Genomic DNA, 18,323 nt, shown 5'->3' on the forward strand with positions numbered 1-18,323 from the left:
CTGTCAGTTGTGTTTCTACGTGGAGCTTTGCCACTGGTCGTATTGTTCTGCTCTGTCGGGGAGAAGGGAAGGGTCAGATTCAGCATATAATAGTTCTGTATCTTCAAACTATGTGTCACTTTTACAGCTGATCTCCACGAGCCTGAGAGGTGAGCGTTCCAGAAAGTGTTTGTCCTTTCCTTCTCTGCAGAGTAGCTTTAAAGTGGATGGGAAGTGGGAAAGTGTTCATACTGCAGGTGCTTCAGAGTTAGGAACTTCTGGTTTCAACATTACATGAGTGCTTAACACAAGTACTGGATCTTAGCCAAGGCAAACCAATTCCTGGTCACATTTTTGGTCTGTCCTCGAGGTAGAAGTATTATTTCCTAAGTGTCTGGACCGGGGATGCAAATCAAAGGTGTCTCTTAGTCGAACACTTGAGATTCCCTCACCTTGACGTCAGAGTTTCTGTAAAGCTCCAAGGCTGGTTCTTCAGTGGGGATTGTGGAGGACCCTGTTACTGAGCAGTGTGTGTGACCAACGCAGGAGCGGATGCAGAGGCTGCTTGTGTATGGCGTGAGGCCAATGTGGCGCATTAGAAATGGCTGAGCTGTAGTAGGTGCTTCTGATGAGCTTTGCAGTTTCTAAGACAAGAGTAGGTGGATGTGTGCTGGTGCTGGGGCCTGGCTGAGGGACGGGGGTGTGCCTGGCTGCCTCCATTCTGCAGCGGGCCTCAACTCCCCCTGTTTTGGTCTTGCACCCCCATTTCAGCCTCCAATTTGCAGTGGGTCTCGGCATTCCCAGGCCCAGGGGCTATAGCAGAGTCGTGGCACTGGCACAGCGTGGGGCTCATCTTTCTTAACCAATGCCAAAGCATATCTGTATTCACTGCAGGCCTCCAAGCTGGAGAAGCAGAGCAGCGTGTCCGAGGGCGACTACGACAACCCCACCACCCCCCTGGAGCTGGAGGAGCCGGGGTAGGTGCCGCAGTGCAGAGCTGGTGCCGCGGTGATGTGGTGCTGATGGCACAGCCCCGTGTTGCTGGGGCACCAGGGCTGACCTCTGCGTGGTCCTTTGCAGGTCGGGCAGGAAGGGCCGGCAGAGGAGCATCATCTGGCAGGGGGAGGGATCCATCCCTGAAGACACGGACACAGCTCCCAGCTCCAGTTTGCCCAGTACAGAAGATGTGATTCGGAAAACTGAGCAGATCACTAAGAACATCCAGGAGCTGCTGCGGGCGGCGCAGGAGAACAAGCACGACAGGTAAAGTGTGAGTGCGGAAAAGCTCTGGGGTTTGAGAGAAAACCAAGACAGTTTTTGGGGCATATTTGGAAGGATGCTCACCACACCCCACACTAACACCAGAGGTGCCAAATTCACCACTACAACACGTGCAAGGCCACGGGGTGAGCAGGGGTGGGTAACACAGGCAGTGGGAACACATGATCCCATCCAAAAACCTATTGTGTGCTCCTGTGTGCAAGTGGATTCTGCCAGCAGTGCTGTCTGCCCATCCTGCCCACAGCTGGTGGGTGCTGGTGAGCACAGCACTTGTGAGGTCCTGCTGTAAAATGGTGGGTTAGATATAAATCAAACGTGTTGGAGAGAACTTGGGGCTTTAGCCCTCCGTGTCCTTAGGCAAGGACACCCACAGAAGTGTGACAGCAGCACCAAGCCTTGTGTCAGGCAAAAATCACCAAGGCAGGGAGAATTTGGCTTTCCTACAGAAAGATTAGTATGGGTAACATACCGGGGAAGGTAGTTTGAATTGTGGGGTTTAGGCTCAGAGCTGAGTCAGCAGGACTGTGTCGGGGCACATGGCACCAGCTCCCACAGGAAGCTTTGGCCCAACTGAGCAATTAATTTTCCAGGTAATGAGGAGCCAGTAAAAGTGATGCTGCCCTTGACCTTGTGAGGGGCTGCTCCTGCCCCGCTCTTCTGGAAGGCTGTAAACAGGATTTAGGTCTTCCTGGGTCTGGAGCAGCTTTGGGCTCCAGCAAGCCCAGAGGCAGCTCTGGTGTTCTGTGCCCATCTTTTCCCATGGGAGGTGGCTGGCGGTGCACGCCTGGCTGGGAGGTGCAGCGGGGCCGCTTCTGCTCCGTGTTTTTCCCTTCTTGTTCTTTTCTATTTTTGGAATGCTCTCCTCACGCTGGATGGCGAATCCTGGCGTGTTTGTGCTGAGCTCCCTGCCCTTGGCCGTAACCTTTTCCACTGCAATCCCTTGTTGCTTGTTTCTCACACAGAAGCAACAGTGAGAGGAGCTTTAATTGCGTTTGGGGTTTATGTATATCACAGTTTACAGGATTGGATTTATTTTTTCCCCCCAAATCATTGACACTTTCACTGTTAAATTGAATAGACTTTTAACAACCTGTTCCACTCCTTTTTGTCTCCTGTACCACCTGTGGAGCTGTTTGTCAGCACCACAATGAGTGGGAACGCTGTAGATGAAAATCACACAGTGCATAGATAATCAAAGAGTCATAAGTGATGCGAGACTATCACCTCTTAATAAAACACCTTCTTCCTTGTTCCTTGCTCTTTTCCATTCCCTGCACCGGCTCGAGCAGACCACTCGAGCACGCAGGGGCTGTGCACAGGCTCAGACATGGCCTTGGCTGCAGCAGCACGCGGCCCTCCTGCGCTGGGAGAGCTCCCCTGGCCGACCAGCAGCCCCGTCCTGCCTCCTGGTGCTCCAGCCTCTGCCCCTGCCTCCCAGGCACAGTGTCCTTTCTCTTGCTCTCTGCTGCCTCTTTCCCTCACGCACTGGCTGCACAGGGGTCATTGAAGGCCATGCATGAAGTGCTGCGGGTGGTAGTGTCCAGCTCTGGGGTCCCCAACACAAGAGGAGGCGCCGGAGCTGCTGCGAGGGCTGGAGCAGCTCTGCTCTGGGGCCAGGCTGAGAGAGCTGGGCTGGGGCAGCCTGGAGAAGAGAAGGCTCCTGAAGGGGAGACCTTAGAGCAGCTCCAGTGCCTAAAGGGGCTCCAGGAAACCTGGAGAGGGGCTTTGGACAAGGGCCTGTAGGACATCTCCAAATGCGTGTAAACTCCACAAACATGTCAGCTTATTTCCTGAGCTTACAGGGAGTGTTCAGACTATATAAAGCCGTTCCTCAGACATACCACCAGCTCTGCAGCTGACCTGGAGAACATACTATGACATGCCTGTTGTTAATCTTGCTCTCTTTCATGCGTGTTGTGACTGGGGCTTTCTCTGCCTCCTTAGCAAAGGGTTTAATCACCGAAGTGGCTTTTGTATGAGGTACGGTGCTGGGCAGTGCTTGCAGGGAGCAAACTGATAGTTAACCCAAGAGCAGAATGGGAATTCTAGTGAACTTGGAAGACTTCTCTCTGCTTTTAGTTTATTTGGAAGAACTCCTGATTTGGGACATATGGAAGTATTCCTTTTGAAAGCAGATTTCCTGCATTGCCAAAATGACCCCGGTGTGTTGCTGCTTTCTCAGTGCATTTGCAAGTGACCTGTTTTGGCATCCTCGGAGTTAATAAATAATAAATAATATGGAGCATAAATAATGACTGGGGGTGCTGGTTTGGGGGTTTCTTTGCTTGAAAGGGCAGTAATCTACCATAACCTACAGACGCTGAATGTTTTTCTTGAATGCTGTTACTTTGGGATTTTTTGAGGTGCTCTTGCCTGAGGGTGACTCCTGTTAACAAACAATGCTAAAATTGAGTCTTTAAAGCATAAGAACAAGTGTTCTGCAATGAGGCTTCTGACAGGCCACACTAACACAGCTTCACAGCAGCTTGTGGTGAAGATGTAAGATCCATGTTGCACAGATGGCTCAGAGGGGCTCAGAACTGCTGGGTTTTGAATACAGTTTTTGAGTACAAAGTGGGGTTTTTAAGGCTTCTATTTTAACTTACGGATGGAAAAGAAGAGCAGGCAAATCCCATTGCATCAGAGGTGTAGCCAAGACAGTTCTGTGCACACCAACCTTTGGCTGTCTAATTATGTTTCAGAGTTTGGCCAAAATTCTACTCCGAAACTAAAATAAATTGTAACACCTTTGGGTTTTTTTAACTTCCACGATTACTGGATATTTTCAGCTGCTTGGATCTTGAGCACTTTAAAAACTTCTAGTTCTTTAGTTTTGCAGTCTCTTGCCTTATGGAGGAAGAGCTCTTTCAAAACAAACCAACAGGGATTTCCCTGAGGTGGCAGCAAGTTAAACTCACTCAGATTCCACATACAGAGTGGTTTGGGGTTTTTTATCCACTTTTGATCATCTGCACTGAGGAAGAAAGTTGCTTCTTCCCCCCAAACCTGTGTGTCACTGGATTTTGTGTAAGTGTTTTCAAGCTGCAGAATCTGCTTTGTGCCTGGCTGACATGGACGGGTTTGCTTGGCCGTGCTCTCCCACACCTCACAACAGAACATCCTTGTGCATGTGCTGAGCAGAAGGAGCTGAGCAGTTTTCTGTGTGATGTGGATGGTTGGGCAGGGCGAGGTTTGGAAACCATCTGATTCATTAGTGTGCTGTTAATATTCCTGGGCACGTTTCCATAATTGCAAACAAATTAAGACCTTTTCTGAGAACATTTGGTATCATGGCTGGGGACAGTCATTCCTTCAAAGAAACTTTGATCAAAGAATAATGAAAATTTAAGAAATAAGTCCATAGCACTGGTTAAGTTCTTGCTTTTCTCTGATGCTGTGATGCTCTATACAAGTGCGTGCTGCAGCGTGCAGGGCAGTGCTGAGGAGCCACCAGGAGTCACCATGCTGTGTGCTGCACTAGCTGCTTGCATCGCCCTCAGTGCAGCCTACAGACAGACTTGTAGAATATATATTAGAATATATATGTATTTTTACTCAGTTTTTAGAATAATAGCCACTGAGCAGTGGGATTGAGGAGGAAGGGGAGTCTTTACATAAAGAATAATACAGCACATCTTTTTGCAGCTATATACCGTGCTCCGAGAGGATACATGTGGCAGTAACAGAAATGGCAGCCTTGTTCCCAAAAGTAAGTACCATCCAGCATTAATTCTGTGATTCACAGCAAATTGAGGGAGTGAAATCTCCATGACTTCAGTTTTGTAAAGCCTTACCTGCCTCTAAGGCTGCAGGGAAAATCTAACACCGCTGAGCTGGGTGTCCTGTACACACTGTGCCCCGATGTGAGCCAGGAAGTGGGCTGGGTGGCAGTAAACAGGCACTGGAGTGAGTAACTTCCTAAATGAGAGCATGAAGCAGTATTCCCTGTGTGCTGCCTGGCAGCAGTTTGAAATACCCCTGAGATGAGAGAGGAGAAATTCCAGGAACTTGTTTCATCCAGCCCTATTCCGCATCTCTGCTGCAGCGGCAGTGGAGTGGAGCCTGTGTGGAAAGCAGCACGTCCTGCGTTACGGATCATTTATGAGCCACTACCAGCTAATTAAAACGATCCTGAAAGGATTTGGTTGTTCTGTGCAGTTCAACTTCTACTTTCCTTTCCCAGAAACCCAAGTCGGAGCTGGTCAGGACTTCTTTGCGCCTGCTGACATCTAGTGCCTACAGACTCCAATCCGAGTGCAAAAAGACGCTCCCCGTGGAGACGTGCCCCGGCACCGACATCCAGCTGGTCACGCAGCAGGTCATCCAGTGCGCCTACGACATCGCCAAGGCAGCCAAGCAGCTGGTCACCATCACAACCAAAGAGAACAACAACTGAGTCACCCTTGGCTTTATAGTCCTATTTTATAAAGGTTGGATTGCAAACATAGGTGTGGAACTGTTCCCGTTTTTATGAGGAAGAACTAAAAGGGGCAAGAAACTTATTTTAAGAAACCCTCAGTATTATTTTTGCATGTTTTCTAACAATTTTATGATTAATTTAACCCACTGCCTTATTTTGTGCCTGTGTTGCCAGTTTAGTTACAGGTAATAGCATGTTGCAACTAGCTGTCGAGCCAATACCGCGTACCAGCATCGTCTCAAGCTCTCGCTAGATGTTTCCTTGGGGGCCACGTTCTGCTTTCAGATAGCACTTTGCAAAACTCCCACTGGAGTCACCACGTGCACCAGCGGGCCGCATCCTGCCCCTGGGGCTCTCTGTCCTGGAGCTGTACATGTCCTGATGGTGCTGACTGAGAACCCTGCAGCAAAAGAGGCTCCGAAGGCTCCAGGACTGTAACTGGCTGCCGTCCCGATGGAGGAGTATGAGCCGAGTAGTATCTGTTCCCATATCAACTGTTGTGCAATAATACGTTCTTAGTCTGCTAAAACAAGGAGTAGTTGTGGGCATCCAAGCTTATGACATGTAACTATACAAGGTCTTTGTCACTTTATCTGTTTTTTGGAAGGAATTTGAAACTTAGTAGTTCTTTCTTTTAGTTGTCACTATGCCATTAATATATATGTTTGATGTTACTTTAGGGCATTAGTGGTTAAAATATTATCCTTTGTTTCTGATTTAATAATTGATTCTTCAGTTTCCTACAGAATTTTACTGTCAGCTTCAAGCACCCTCTGGTTGGCAGCAGCATCTCTCAGTGACTCCAGATGCAATTTCACTAAAGATCTCTGTACTCATTGAGAAAGAAAGGAAGTTAGAAGAGTGCCAGTGCAAAGCAGCTGTATCTGCCATAGCACAGAACCTCCGTACCTCAATAGCCAAATGTGAAAAGAGCTCTTCTATCCAGTAAGTTTTATGCAAATCTTTCAACATTTTGGGAGCTAGATACGGAGTGCCCCGGGTGGGCTGCGTGTCAGAGAGGCAGCGGGGTCACAAATGTCACTGTGTGTTTTGGGGCTTTTCATTCATAACAGTTCACAAAGCTTCCAAAAATGTGTCAGTCCAGAATTTCAACAATTAAGAGGTTTTTTTGGGAGTCTAAATTCCATGGACAGGGGAAATATCACTAATTTTCCTCTGCTGGTTCCCATTTGTCTCTAAATTGGAGAGACATCAATTTGATAGATGGACCACTTGGTGGATAAAGAACTGGCTCGATGGCCGCATGCAAAGAGTTGTGGTAAATGGCTCGATGTCCAGTTGGAAACCTGTAACGAGTGGTGTCCCTCAGGGATCGGTGTTGGGACCGGTCCTGTTCAACATCTTTGTCGGCGACATGGACAGTGGGAATGATGCGCCCTCAGCAAGTTTGCCGACGACACCAAGCTGTGTGGTTCCGTTGATACGCTGGAGGGAAGGGATGCCATCCAGAGGGACCTTGACACGCTTGTGAGGTGGGCCGATGCCAACCTTATGAAGTTTAACCAAGCCAAGTGCAAGGTCCTACACCTGGGTCGGGGCAATCCCAGGCACTGCTACAGGCTGGGCAGAGAAGAGATTCAGAGCAGCCCTGCAGAAAAGGACTTGGGGGTGTTGGTTGACGAGAAGCTTAACATGAGCCGGCAGTGTGCGCTTGCAGCCCAGAAAGCCAACCGTATCCTGGGCTGCATCAAAAGAAGCGTGGCCAGCAGGTCAAAGGAGGTGATCCTGCCCCTCTACTCTGCTCTTGTGAGACCTCACTTGGAGTACTGTGTACAGTTCTGGTTCCTCAACATAAAAAGGACATGGAGCTGTTGGAGCGAGTCCAGAGGAGGGCCACGAGGATGATAAGGGGGCTGGAGCACCTCCTGTATGAAGACAGGCTGAGAAAGTTGGGGCTGTTCAGCCTGGAGAAGAGAAGGCTGCGTGGAGACCTCATAGCAGCCTTCCAGTATCTGAAGGGGGTCTACAAGGATGCTGGGGAGGGACTCTTCCTTAGGGACTGTAGTGGTAGGAGAAGGGGTAATGGGTTCAAACTTAAACAGGGGAAGTTTAGATTAGATATAAGGAAGAAGTTCTTTACAGTGAGGGTGGTGAAGCACTGGAATGGGTTGCCCAGGGAGGTTGTGGATGCTCCATCCCTGGCGGTGTTCAAAGCCAGGTTGGACAGAGCCTTGGACCATGTGGTTTAGGGCAAGGTGTCCCTGCCCATGGCAGGGGGGTTGGAACTAGATGATCTTAAGGTCCTTTCCAACCCTTACGGTTCTATGATTCTATGATTCTATTTGGAACTGTCCCAGTTGTCACTGCCAAGGAGCTGAGGTGGCAGCGGGGTTGGGGAGCTGTGAACGTTCAGAGCTTTCACAGACCCCTTTGGGTCGGAAACGCTGTTCCACAGCCCGGCTGCAGCGCAGGATCTGCCCAAACCACGCACCCCTGCAGGCCTTCCAGTGAGAAACTGCCACAAACTCAACTTCAGAGGTTGGTTCCTTCTCAAGTCGAGTGTGTTTGTATTTTCTCTGAACACTCAGTGCCATAACACTGTTGGACAGCAGATACTTGTAAAACCTACTTCAGAGTTATGTTACTGGCAATTAAATACAGGGATAACCTTGTAGGAGCTTTTCATTAACCTGGCACCGTTGCCAGGCAGGAGGTGGTTCTTGAAGCCTCTCAGGCCACTGCTGTGTGCTTCTCTTAAGCATATCCTGCCTCATTTCCAGGCCAGGGAAACACTGAGTTATGTTGTCATCTATCAGCTGTTTAAACTTGCCTCTGGACCGAACCACACGGACACTCTGAGAGCTGCAAGCCCTTGTTCTTGCTACGCCAGCTCCAGATTTTATAAACCCAACCATTTAGCTCTACCTTTAGCTATAAAATCATGGTCAACCCATAACTGATGTCCTGTTCTGTCACCTAAACCCCATTTCTGGCCACTTCCCTGCCTCCCAACAAACCTTTGTTGCAGGTTGGTGGTGGTCACACAGCACTGTGCCTCGGATTTACAACACCCCAAATAACAAAGGTGGTTGCATCTTTTATGACTAGATCTCCCCTTTTTCCCCTCTAAACAAACTTTGCTCTTTCTTTACAAAATGCTGCATAGGAAAGTAAAAAATTTATTTGCCTTTTTTCCAAAACTTGTATTTATCAGTGTCATTCTGTCTGTACAATATTTTGACTTACTCTTTTGTTTACAGTATTACTATAAAACGTTAAAACCCTTTCAGAGTGCAGAATTATTTGGGGTTATGTGACTGCTGGCTCTGTGACAAGACCTTGGAAAGGGTGTCTCCTGCAGTGCTGCGATGATGCCTGTCTGTGGCAGGGCCCTGTAACAGCTCCTCTTGCACTGGGCAGGACCTGACCTGGCCACACCAGCTGAAGGACCAATCTCAAGCACAGTCACCAATGATAAAAGCAAGGAATGAAGTACAATAATCAACTAAAACCTCCTCCTGTTGTTGCAGGAGCTGGCTCCTGTAAAGAAACAAACTGCTTGTTCAGGTTGAAGTTATTCATTTTTTGTGAAACAAGTGAAAACCAACATTTACTGGAGTCGTTGGTGCCTTCTGGAGAGGAACATGTTAAGGATTACAGCTGCAGCACACATTATGAACCAACTCCAAACACAGTGAGTGGCAGTTCCCATCCTGGGGGAAGGATGGATCCTTTCACTCTTCAGATCCAAAGGGCCTGTTTATTTGCTCTGTTGCCCCAGCATAGCACCTACTAAAATACATCAGCACAGCTCCTGCAGCAGTTCAGTCCTCCGAGGATGCTCACACCTCCACCTTCTCAAAGCCAGTAGCAATTTGCTGTTTAACAGGGCCACAGCTAAATAGTTTCAGCAATGCACGGCGTTGAGTCTTGATATCACTGTAGGTTATTCCAAAGCCACCACACTTCCAGGAGTTCCTTGATTCTTCCAAGTTTTCTTTCTGTAGTCTGCAGCCACATTTACTGCCCATTCCTCAGGCACGAAGGACAAGAATCCTCAGGTCCACGCTGCTTTGGGGTAACTGTAGAGCTAATGGGGTCAAAACAAAGACAGTAACTACTTGATGGGCTCTAGAATTAACAGCCTGCACACAAAGGAGGGAGACTGGTGTTAGAAACAGTGCCAGGGAAGGAACGGCCCAGTGTTCTGCCCTGGTGCTGTGTGATAACTAAGGGCAGATAAGAGGCAATGAGGATTGTGTCTGTGTGAGGCCATCACCCATGTGCCAGGGCAGACCCAGGTGAACAGGCTGCCCCACAGCTCTGCCACCTACCCTGGGGCGATAGCCCTGCTCCGCCATGCGCTTGGCCTCCTGCTGCACCAGCTCCTGGCAGCGCTGCCGGGCTGAGCTCTCCTCCTCTTCCTCCTCTCTCCGGCGCTGCTGCTCCTCCTGCTCTTGCAGGCGCCGTTCTGTCAGCTGGGCACAAAGAAAACAGGGCGGTTACAGTGAGACCAGGCACAGACCAGGCACCTTCAGCAACCGGGAGTGCTGCTGGGGAGCACGCAGTACCTGCGCCTCCAGCTCCCGCCTCCGTGCTGTCTTCAGTTCCTCCTCCTGCTCCTTCTCTCGTCGAGTCAGCTCTTTTGCCTCTTCAAGTTCTTTAATCAGCTGCTCTCGATACTTTATAGACTCTTCTTGGGCTCGCCTGTTTAACTCCATCTTCTCCTGGATCTGGCGCTGACGGCCCACAAGGACCTTTGTGGAACGAGAAGATTAAGGGAGGGCAGTCAAGAAAGAGGCAGCTATAGAGGCAGAACTGGGGAAAGCTCAGGACAGATGGTTAAACAGGTCTGAGAAAATGTGTCAGACAAGTATTTTGTCTGACTCACCCAGAGAAAAACTCTGCCCTGGGAAGTGAAGGCTGTAACCCACGAGAGGGTGGAGAGTTATAGCTGGAACCAGGAGAGATCTCATCAAAAAAGGTCCTCACCTCATTCATCAGGCGATCTCTGGCTGCCTTCTCTCTTTCCCATTCTTCTTCCCTCTTTTCCCACATCTTTCTAGCTTCTTCTCTAAAAGAGAGAGGAAGAATTATCTCTGAGGTTACTACTTAAACCTGTATAGTCCATGGGCAGAGACGAGCTACCCTGTGCTTTAGAGAAGCACATCTGTTCCCAGGAGCTGGTGTGTCCACCCTGGCTATGCCTATTGCAGAGAACTGCTCTGACCTCCCTGTCACTGAACAGCAGGAGGGTCACACTGCAGGACATACTGCCTTGTAGCAGGACTTCCTGGACACCCAGCTCTGCCCTGGGCACAGAAGGGCCTCGGGAGGAAGGCTGCCTCTTAACAGGGGTATTACTTCACATGGGGACAGGTAGTTAAGGGCATTGCTGGCAAAGCTGGGGCAGCTACAGCTGAAGGTCTTGCCTCCACAACAAAACCTTCAACTAAAACATGATGGCAGCACATGCTATCCTGTCAGCAGAGAAGATGCTCTCTGCACTGGTGTGCCACTCAGCACTGGGTCTCTTCAGATGACCTTCAGAGGTGGGCAGACTCACCTGAAAATAGTCTGCAGCTCTGCTTCCCTCTCCTTTTCTAACTGGAGCTGCTCCTCAATGACACGTTTCATCCAGGCAGCATCTGCCACAGCCCGTTGCCGTCGCGCGGCCTGGCGGCGCTGCTCCTCGTCGTCTTTCTCGAGGAGGGCTGATAAGATTTGCCTGTCTATCTCCTTGAGGAAAAACCACAGGATTAACGAGTATCCAGCGGGCTTCCAGCCTGTGTGCAGGGCTGCTCTCTACAACTACGGGTGCTGAAGGTGTACTCAGCAAGACAGCCAGTCTGCTGGCTTCCCTGTGATCCTTTTGCTCCAGCCCTGCTCACAAGCTGGAAGGAGCTTCCTAACTAATTACCTGTGGGTGTCAGAGCAGACACATGAATGGAACACAGACAATGAGGTTTTCAGCACACGGTATCTATAAAGTATTAGTCAAGAGGTCCTTTCTCTTACCAGCTCCTCTTGTATCTGCTGAGCTCGTCTCTGTAACTGGGCATCACACTGATGCCTCAAAAAGCGACTGCAAGAGGAAAATGAAGACCATTCAATCTGACTCTAAAGCCTGATGTGTTACACACCAGCACTCAGGAAGGTGCACCTGTGACAACATAACTTAGAGGCAGCAGAGCTACCTGCTATTGCTAACGTGAACCAGAAAGCAGTAACAGCACCAATGCATTTGCTCGCTCTTCTTACCCAAGCTCTCTCTTCTTCCTGTGCTCTTCCATTTGTTTCCTTCCTTCTTCCAAGCTCTGCAGCTCCCACTGCTGCTTTAATAAATTCTCCTGTTCTTTTTTCAGCTTTGTTGCCTAAAAGGAGAAAAAAACAACCAAGAAAAAGCACATCAGAGAGCTAGGACACCCAGAGGGTGTTCATACCGAGTTTGTACGCCATCCTGCTCCTCTGCAGCAGTCAAAATCCTCGCTGCAGGAACTATTCCATGTTAATTTCACTTGTGGCTCAGTGGCTCACATGAGGAGGAGTTAAGGATTACCTCTCTCTCCTGTAACTTCAGTTCTTCTATTTGGTGCAGCAACATCTCTGCTTGCTGCTTCTCCTCCTGCCGCCGCTTCTCCTCCTCCCATCTCATTCTTTCCAGCGCTTCCCTTCGCGCAGCTTCATACTCGTTTTCATAACGCTGCTTCTCTTCAAGCTCACTTGCTTCTCGCTTCCAAGCCAAAAGTAAACATGGCATTTAAGGTTAGGCTAAAGTAAAGAAACAGCCTCTGGCTCAGGAAATCCACAAATTAAACTCCTGCAAGTGACTCGTATTGGGAAAATGCTAGGAATGAGCACAGAGACAAAGCAAAACTGTGCTGACCGAAACCGGTGCGTACACTTCCTCTGCAGGGCCCTGCATGGGTCTGACGCCAAGCACGGTGGTCAGATTTCCTATTACGAGCTAGATCATTGTTATAGTTAACGCTGAAATCTGCATTTGAAGGACTTTATGATTCCTTCATATCAAAATCACTGTATTCCCAGATCTAGCATGTACACATTTAACTACTGAGCTCTTGCAGCTCTGCCCTGGCTCACTGCTGGTGAGAGGAGCACCACACTGAATCCTGCAACAGATCTCTCAGCAGGTAGCTCTGAATTTTCTAGGGGATGGATGGTGTGTACTTGTTAGATAGGAATGACAGCTCTTCATTAAAAGCATCCTTCCTGACAGCAGCTCCTGTCATTCTGCAACACAGGACTCCCCATCACTAAGGGGATGAGCGTGGCGACCTCAGTCATGATTTGGTTCAACACCGGCATGAGAAGATGAACAAGCAGCCAAGTCCTGTCCCTTCCACAGCCGAGCTGTGTCCACAGGAGAAGGCAAGCTGTATGCCAGCGGGGTCAGAAGGCACGTGGTGTCACACCTCCACATGCTCACCATTTTGGGAGCCCGCCCTCGTGACCAGTAACACCGGGGCTCTTTCCCCCAGCCTACCTGGGATTTTTGCTGTAGCTGATCCCCCCAAGCCTCTCTCACGTGCTGCTTGTGCAGCTCCGACTCCACCTGGGAAGACAACGGATGCAGCATCACCATTAGTGCCAGAGGCTCTCCGGGGATCACCCCCAGGATCTACGGGGCTCTTGGGGCCATATGATGACTCCCAAGTTAAAAACTGCTTTAATAACTCCAAGGCAGCAAGGGGCTAAGAAAGAATCCAGCATCACCTCCCGGAGCTCCGCGTTGTTCTTCTTCCAGTGCTCGTACAGCAGCTGCTCAGCGACCTGCGAACAGGGGAGCCGGATCGTGCCGGGACACCGGAGGGTTCCCAACCCTCCCAAGGCTCGCGGAGGGCACCGCAGCCCCACTCCGGCACAGCCGAGCCCCGCTCACCTTCCTCCGCCGCTCCTCCCGGCCCGCCCGCAGCTCCTCGCTCCGCTGCCGCGCCCCGGCGCGCTCCGCCCCGCGGCCTCGCCGCAGCTCCGCCGCCAGCGCCTCTCGCTCCTCGCCCAGCAGCCGCCTCAGCCGCTCCCGCCGCTGCTCCAGCCGCGCCGCCGCCTCCTCCGCGTCCCGCCGCGCCGCCGCCGGGCTGCCACACACCGGCCCGCGCGTCACGGGGAGCGCCCGCGGGCCCAGCGCGGCCTCCCCCCCCGGCACCCGGGCCCTACCTGCGCGGCGGGCCGCGCGGCTCGCTCCACCGCGCCTGCTGGGAGCAGCACACGGCGGCCTGCGCGAAGGAGCGGCTGGCGCGCTCCCACTGCTGCCGGCGCCGCGCCTCCCGCTCCCGCCCGGCCGCGCAGCGCTCCGCAGCCCGGCCCCGGCCCCACAGCGCCATCGCCCGCCGCCCGCGCCCGCTGCCATGGCAACGCCGACGGCCGCGACGGGCGCCGATGAGGGACAAGGTTCAGCGCGCTTCGCGGTGAGGGCCGAGCTCCGGGCCAGCCGCTCCGGTTCATGGTGCTGTAAACACTTTAAGGCTCCTGTTCCTCCCGCACCGCGCCCCGCCCGGGCTGGTCTCCGCGGCTGCCGACGGGGATCGGTGTCGCCGCACGACCGGTTTTACCAGAATATCCCGTAAAAACACCGGGTTTGGAGCCCGGACACCGGTAAATCCCACCCCCCGCGCTGCCTGCGCGGAGCCCGGTGTCGTTTAACACCCGCAGCTCCTCACAGTGTTTAATTCATTAATCGCCGCGGCCCCGGGTCGCGCTTTGTTCGCTGACGCCCTGACCGAGCCTCCTGCTCCTCCGAGCAATTGATCCCCACTAAATAATTAACAGCGACCGGAACGAGCACCCTGCGCTGCATCCCCACAGCGTGACCGGAGCTCATCCTGCCCCTCTGCTCTGCTCTGTGAGACCCCCCCTGCAGCACTGTGTGCAGTGTCCTCAGCATAAGGACATGGAGCTGTTGGAGCAAGTCCAGAGGAAGCCATAAGGATGCTCAGGGGCTGGAGCAGCTCCCGTATGGAGACAGGCTGAGAACATTGGGGCTGTTCAGCCTGGAGAAGAGAAGCTGCGTGAGGACCTCAGTATCTGAAGGGGAGCTGCAAGGATGCCAGACTCTTCATCAGGGACTGGCAGTGATAGGACAGAGGGGAATGGCTTTAACCTGCCAGAGGGGAGATTGAGATGAGCTCTTAGGCAGAAGCTCTTCCCTGTGAGGGTGCTGAGGCGCTGGCACAGGGTGCCCAGAGAAGCTGTGGCTGCCCCATCCCTGGCAGTGTTCAAGGCCAGGTTGGACACAGGGGCTTGGAGCAACCTGCTCTAGTGGAAGGTGTCCCTGCCCGTGGGAGGGGGTTGGAGCTGGATGAACTTTAAGGTCCCAACACAAACCAGGCTGGGATTCTATGATCTCCCCCCGCTGCAGGCGCCTGTGCACCTCTAACCATGCCGGCGCTGAGCCGGGGGAGGATGAACCGGGGGTCGCCCCGGCCCCCTCCGGTGCCCACGGGGCCAGACACCGGGACCGGGAGCCGGGACCGCCCGGCCCGAGGGTGGGGGGGGACCGGGGGGGCGGAGCTCTGCTCCCCTCAGAGCCCGCCCCCGTGCTCCGATTGGCGGGCGGGCCGGTGGGCGGTGCGCGGCCATTGGCCAGGGCGGCGGGGGCGTGGCGCGGTGGCGGCGCGCTGCCGGCTCGGGCGCCGGTGCGGTCCGGTCCGGGTCTCGGTGCCGGTGCGGTCCCGGTGCGGAGCGGGCCGGGCCGGGCCATGGCGCTGCTGCTGGAGCACGAGTTCAAGCCGCTGCCGGCCGACAAACAGATCGAGACGCTGCCCTTCCTGGAGGCCGTGGCGCACCTTCCGCCTTTCTTCGGTGAGCCCAGCCCGGCCGTCGGAAGGGGTGGGAGCTGCGGCAGCGACCGGCACTGGACCGGCCCCGCCGCTGCGCCCAGCTGGGGCCTGCTGCAGGCAGCGCGCCCGCTGGCCCGGCCGGTCCAGGTGCCCCCCTGGCCCTCGGTCCCCCCGTTCTGGGTCGTTCCCACGCCCCGGTCCTGGGTCCCGGTGCCCACCCGGGCTCCAGGAGAGCAGCGTGGCGGAGCCGCGATTGCATCACGGGCCGGTCAGACCCGCCGAGCAGCCCCGTTGGGAAAGTCCCGCGGTCCCCGGGGCCCACACCTTGGCAGGGCCGGGCCCGGCGTCTTTCCCCCAGTACACCCGGGGCCGGAGGCACTGCTCCGGGCCGGCCCGCGGGTCCCACCCGCGATCCTCTCGCCATGCCGGGGCCGTGGGTGCATGTTGGCATGGCACCCTCATGCCACGCTGGCCCGCTGCCCTCCACAAAGCCGGTATTGTGTGCCGGCTCCGGGCAGGCCGCGCTGGACACGGGGCACTGCCCGGGGCCGTTTCCCGGGTCAGCGGGTTGCCGGCATGGCCGCGGCGGAGGCCGAGCTCTTGCTCCCCGTGTCCTTGAGCAAAGCCCAAGGAGCCGCTCCCAGGCTCGCCTCACCTGTCTCGGTGCTTGGCTGCGGTTAAGGTGAAACCTGTTGGTTATGACTCGAGTTCGTGTTGTCTCCTGTGATCCCTCCTGCCTGATCGTCCTCCCCCCGTGCTTCCGCAGATTGCCTGGGCACTCCCATCGTGTACTCGCCCGTCAAAGCCGACCTGACTGGAAATATCAAGGTAGGAGTGGGCATGGGGTGGGGCTCGGGAGGGGTGAGCCCCGGGCAGAGATGTGGTGGGATCAGAGAGGCAAGATCTGGAGGTGTTTAGAAGGGGCTTTTCTTCCCATGGGGGTTTTGTGGCTCATTGGTGTGTTTATTAACGGGGTTTCTGGTGAACGCTCCATCCGGGCATCTCCCGGGATCCATCCCCCTTCTCTGCCCTCAGAAAATCCGGGCGGTTTATGACTCCAACCCCACCAAGTTCAGAACGCTGCAGAACATCCTGGAGGTGGAGAAGGAGGTGCACGGCGCAGCCTGGCCCAAGACGGGCGCGACGCTGGCGCTGATGTGGTTGAAAAGGTGACTCACAGCGTTGGGAGCTGCTCCGGCACGTGGGGAGCCCATGGGGACATCTACTGCAGAGAGCATGGGTCTGGCTGGTCCCTTTGGGCTGGGGCATTGCGGGGTGCTGTGTTTTGGGGACCGCATCAAGCACCAGCTCTGTGTGCTGTGGGGCTTTGGGGGGACCTGGATGCGCCAGGCTCAGGGGGTGCCTTGCTGGAGGCTGGGAAGCAGCATCCCCATCTCCACCACAACATCTCCGCTCTTCTCCCAGGGGCCTGAAGTTCATGCTGGTGCTGCTGCAGAGCATCTCTGATGGCGAGTGGGATGAGCAGCATCCGAACCTCATCCGGGTGAATGCCTTGAAGGCTTATGAGATTGCGCTGAAGAAATACCACGGCTGGATGCTGCAGAAGCTCTTCATGGTGAGTGTTCACATCTCCATGGAAGGAACAGCCCTTCCTAAAGCCCATCTGCCCCGAGAAGGGATGTGCTTTAGGGAATAAGGGCTTGGAAACATGGGAAGCTGAAGATCTAGTTTGAGCTAGGACCCTTCCTGTGCATCCCTGCTTCTCCAAGGGTCCAGCCACCATCCCTAAGGTTGTTCCCATGTGCCTCGGGAATAACCCAAGGTCCTGTATGTGGGATACGGTTAGCTTTGGGTTTCTTGGAACCTTACAGCTTCTTCCCCTCTTTTTTTAGGGCTCAGTCTATGCTCTTCCATACAAATCAGATCTACTGAAGGCACTAGAGAAGGGTAAAGAAGTCAAAGAGGAGGAAAGCATCGAGAAAATCCATCAGTTCCTGTCGCGGGCCACCCCCATCCTGGATGCAATCTATGAGATGTACACGAAGATGAACGCCGAGCTGAGCTACAAAGCCTGAGGCTCGCAGGGGGCTGGCAGGGCTGTAGTAAGGTGTGACGGGTGCTACTTGTGTTTTACTCACTGGGGCGGCTCCTGGCTGGCAGGCGACTTTGCTTCGTGTCTGGATCTGCAGTGGATAACCTGTTTCCTAAACAGAATAAGGAATTTTCTAGTGAGGATATGGCAATAAACCAGTTGTACCCCGCGTCACCGCAGGATTCCTCAAGTTTGTGTACTAAAGAGGGAAAAACAAGCGTTCCTAGTCCCAGCTGCCGGGTTCACGTCTGTTATGGTGCAGGGAATGAAGCGTGGCTGGTGGCAGCATCCCAGTCGAGCTGCCTTGGCTCTGCCCTGATCCTCTTGGACTGCTACCAATACCATTGGACTACCACAACTGCTCCGATCAGCACCCAGGTGAGAAGCTTCCCAAATGATGCCCATGGAGCAGGAGCCGATGACTTTCCCAGGGAATCCCAACTCCTCCAGTGCCTGCATGGAGCGAGGCCCCTCTGCCGGTGGCTGAAGCCAGGATTCCAGCCCCTTGTGGGAGCACACGTTGCCTTATTCACTGACGGCCTCACGGTGCTGCCGGCGGGATGTGATTGTTAATAAACACTGACGGTAACCTCGGCCTGGGTGGATGTTTTGGGGGTGCTCCGTGGAGGGGGCTGTTGGGAGGAGGGTGTTTTAGGGGGCTCTGCCTTGGGGGGGGCTGTTTGTGGGAGAGTTTTGGGGGAGTATGTTTTGGGAGGCTGTTTTGGAGTGGGTATTTTGGGGCTGCTCCTTGGGCTGTTTTGGGGAGGGTGTTTTGGCGAGTGTTTCAGAGGGTCGTACCTGGGGGGGCTGTTTGTGGGAGAATTTGAGG

The 18,323-nt window shown here is 53.6% G+C and overlaps 3 protein-coding genes across 8 annotated transcripts in view; 2 read left to right on the forward strand and 1 right to left on the reverse strand.

Moving 5' to 3' along the window:
• Window positions 1-8,927, forward strand: part of GIT2 (GIT ArfGAP 2) — a 28,152-nt gene extending 19,225 nt beyond the window's left edge. For 4 of the 6 annotated variants that reach the window (XM_030501087.1, XM_030501092.1, XM_030501088.1 and 1 more), the window contains 4 exons: window positions 874-956; window positions 1,060-1,242; window positions 4,906-4,969; window positions 5,444-5,922. In XM_030501087.1, the coding sequence (XP_030356947.1) occupies window positions 874-956; window positions 1,060-1,242; window positions 4,906-4,969; window positions 5,444-5,656 (543 nt within the window). In that variant the 3' untranslated portion in view covers window positions 5,657-5,922. Of the gene's footprint in view, window positions 1-873; window positions 957-1,059; window positions 1,243-4,905; window positions 4,970-5,443 lie in introns of all 6 variants that reach the window. The other 2 variants (XM_030501090.1, XM_030501091.1) reach the window with 1 other exon arrangement.
• Window positions 8,928-9,203: 276 nt separating this feature from the next.
• On the reverse strand, window positions 9,204-14,012 carry TCHP (trichoplein keratin filament binding). Its single transcript, XM_030501407.1, has 11 exons — window positions 13,545-14,012; window positions 13,379-13,435; window positions 13,149-13,217; window positions 12,201-12,374; window positions 11,903-12,015; window positions 11,660-11,726; window positions 11,208-11,380; window positions 10,634-10,715; window positions 10,213-10,398; window positions 9,976-10,119; window positions 9,204-9,731 (listed from the first exon to the last, which is right to left on the reverse strand). Exons 1-11 carry the CDS (start codon window positions 14,010-14,012, stop codon window positions 9,699-9,701), a joined length of 1,566 nt encoding a protein of 521 aa, XP_030357267.1. The 3' UTR covers window positions 9,204-9,698.
• Window positions 14,013-15,260: 1,248 nt separating this feature from the next.
• On the forward strand, window positions 15,261-18,087 carry GLTP (glycolipid transfer protein). Its single transcript, XM_030501093.1, has 5 exons — window positions 15,261-15,463; window positions 16,208-16,269; window positions 16,477-16,610; window positions 16,867-17,017; window positions 17,295-18,087. Exons 1-5 carry the CDS (start codon window positions 15,361-15,363, stop codon window positions 17,475-17,477), a joined length of 633 nt encoding a protein of 210 aa, XP_030356953.1. The 5' UTR covers window positions 15,261-15,360; the 3' UTR covers window positions 17,478-18,087.
• The last annotated feature ends 236 nt before the right edge of the window (window positions 18,088-18,323 follow it).

The sequence above is a fragment of the Strigops habroptila genome, chromosome 11 (assembly GCF_004027225.2).
Source record: "Strigops habroptila isolate Jane chromosome 11, bStrHab1.2.pri, whole genome shotgun sequence".
Classification (NCBI taxonomy): Eukaryota; Metazoa; Chordata; class Aves; order Psittaciformes; family Psittacidae; genus Strigops; species Strigops habroptila.

Bases quoted from the DNA above. Each gene is read 5' to 3' on its own strand.
- GLTP (XM_030501093.1), top strand. From the start codon at position 15,361: ATGGCGCTGCTGCTGGAGCACGAGTTCAAGCCGCTGCCGGCCGACAAA. The intron at 16,270-16,476 runs GTAGGAGTGGGC...CTCTGCCCTCAG, and splicing joins ACCTGACTGGAAATATCAAG to AAAATCCGGGCGGTTTATGA. The intron at 16,611-16,866 runs GTGACTCACAGC...CTCTTCTCCCAG, and splicing joins GCGCTGATGTGGTTGAAAAG to GGGCCTGAAGTTCATGCTGG.
- TCHP (XM_030501407.1), bottom strand. From the start codon at position 14,012: ATGGCAGCGGGCGCGGGCGGCGGGCGATGGCGCTGTGGGGCCGGGGCC. The intron at 13,436-13,544 runs GTGAGCGGGGCT...CCCTGTTCGCAG, and splicing joins GGGAGGAGCGGCGGAGGAAG to GTCGCTGAGCAGCTGCTGTA. The intron at 10,120-10,212 runs GTACTGCGTGCT...CTTTGTGCCCAG, and splicing joins GGCGGGAGCTGGAGGCGCAG to CTGACAGAACGGCGCCTGCA.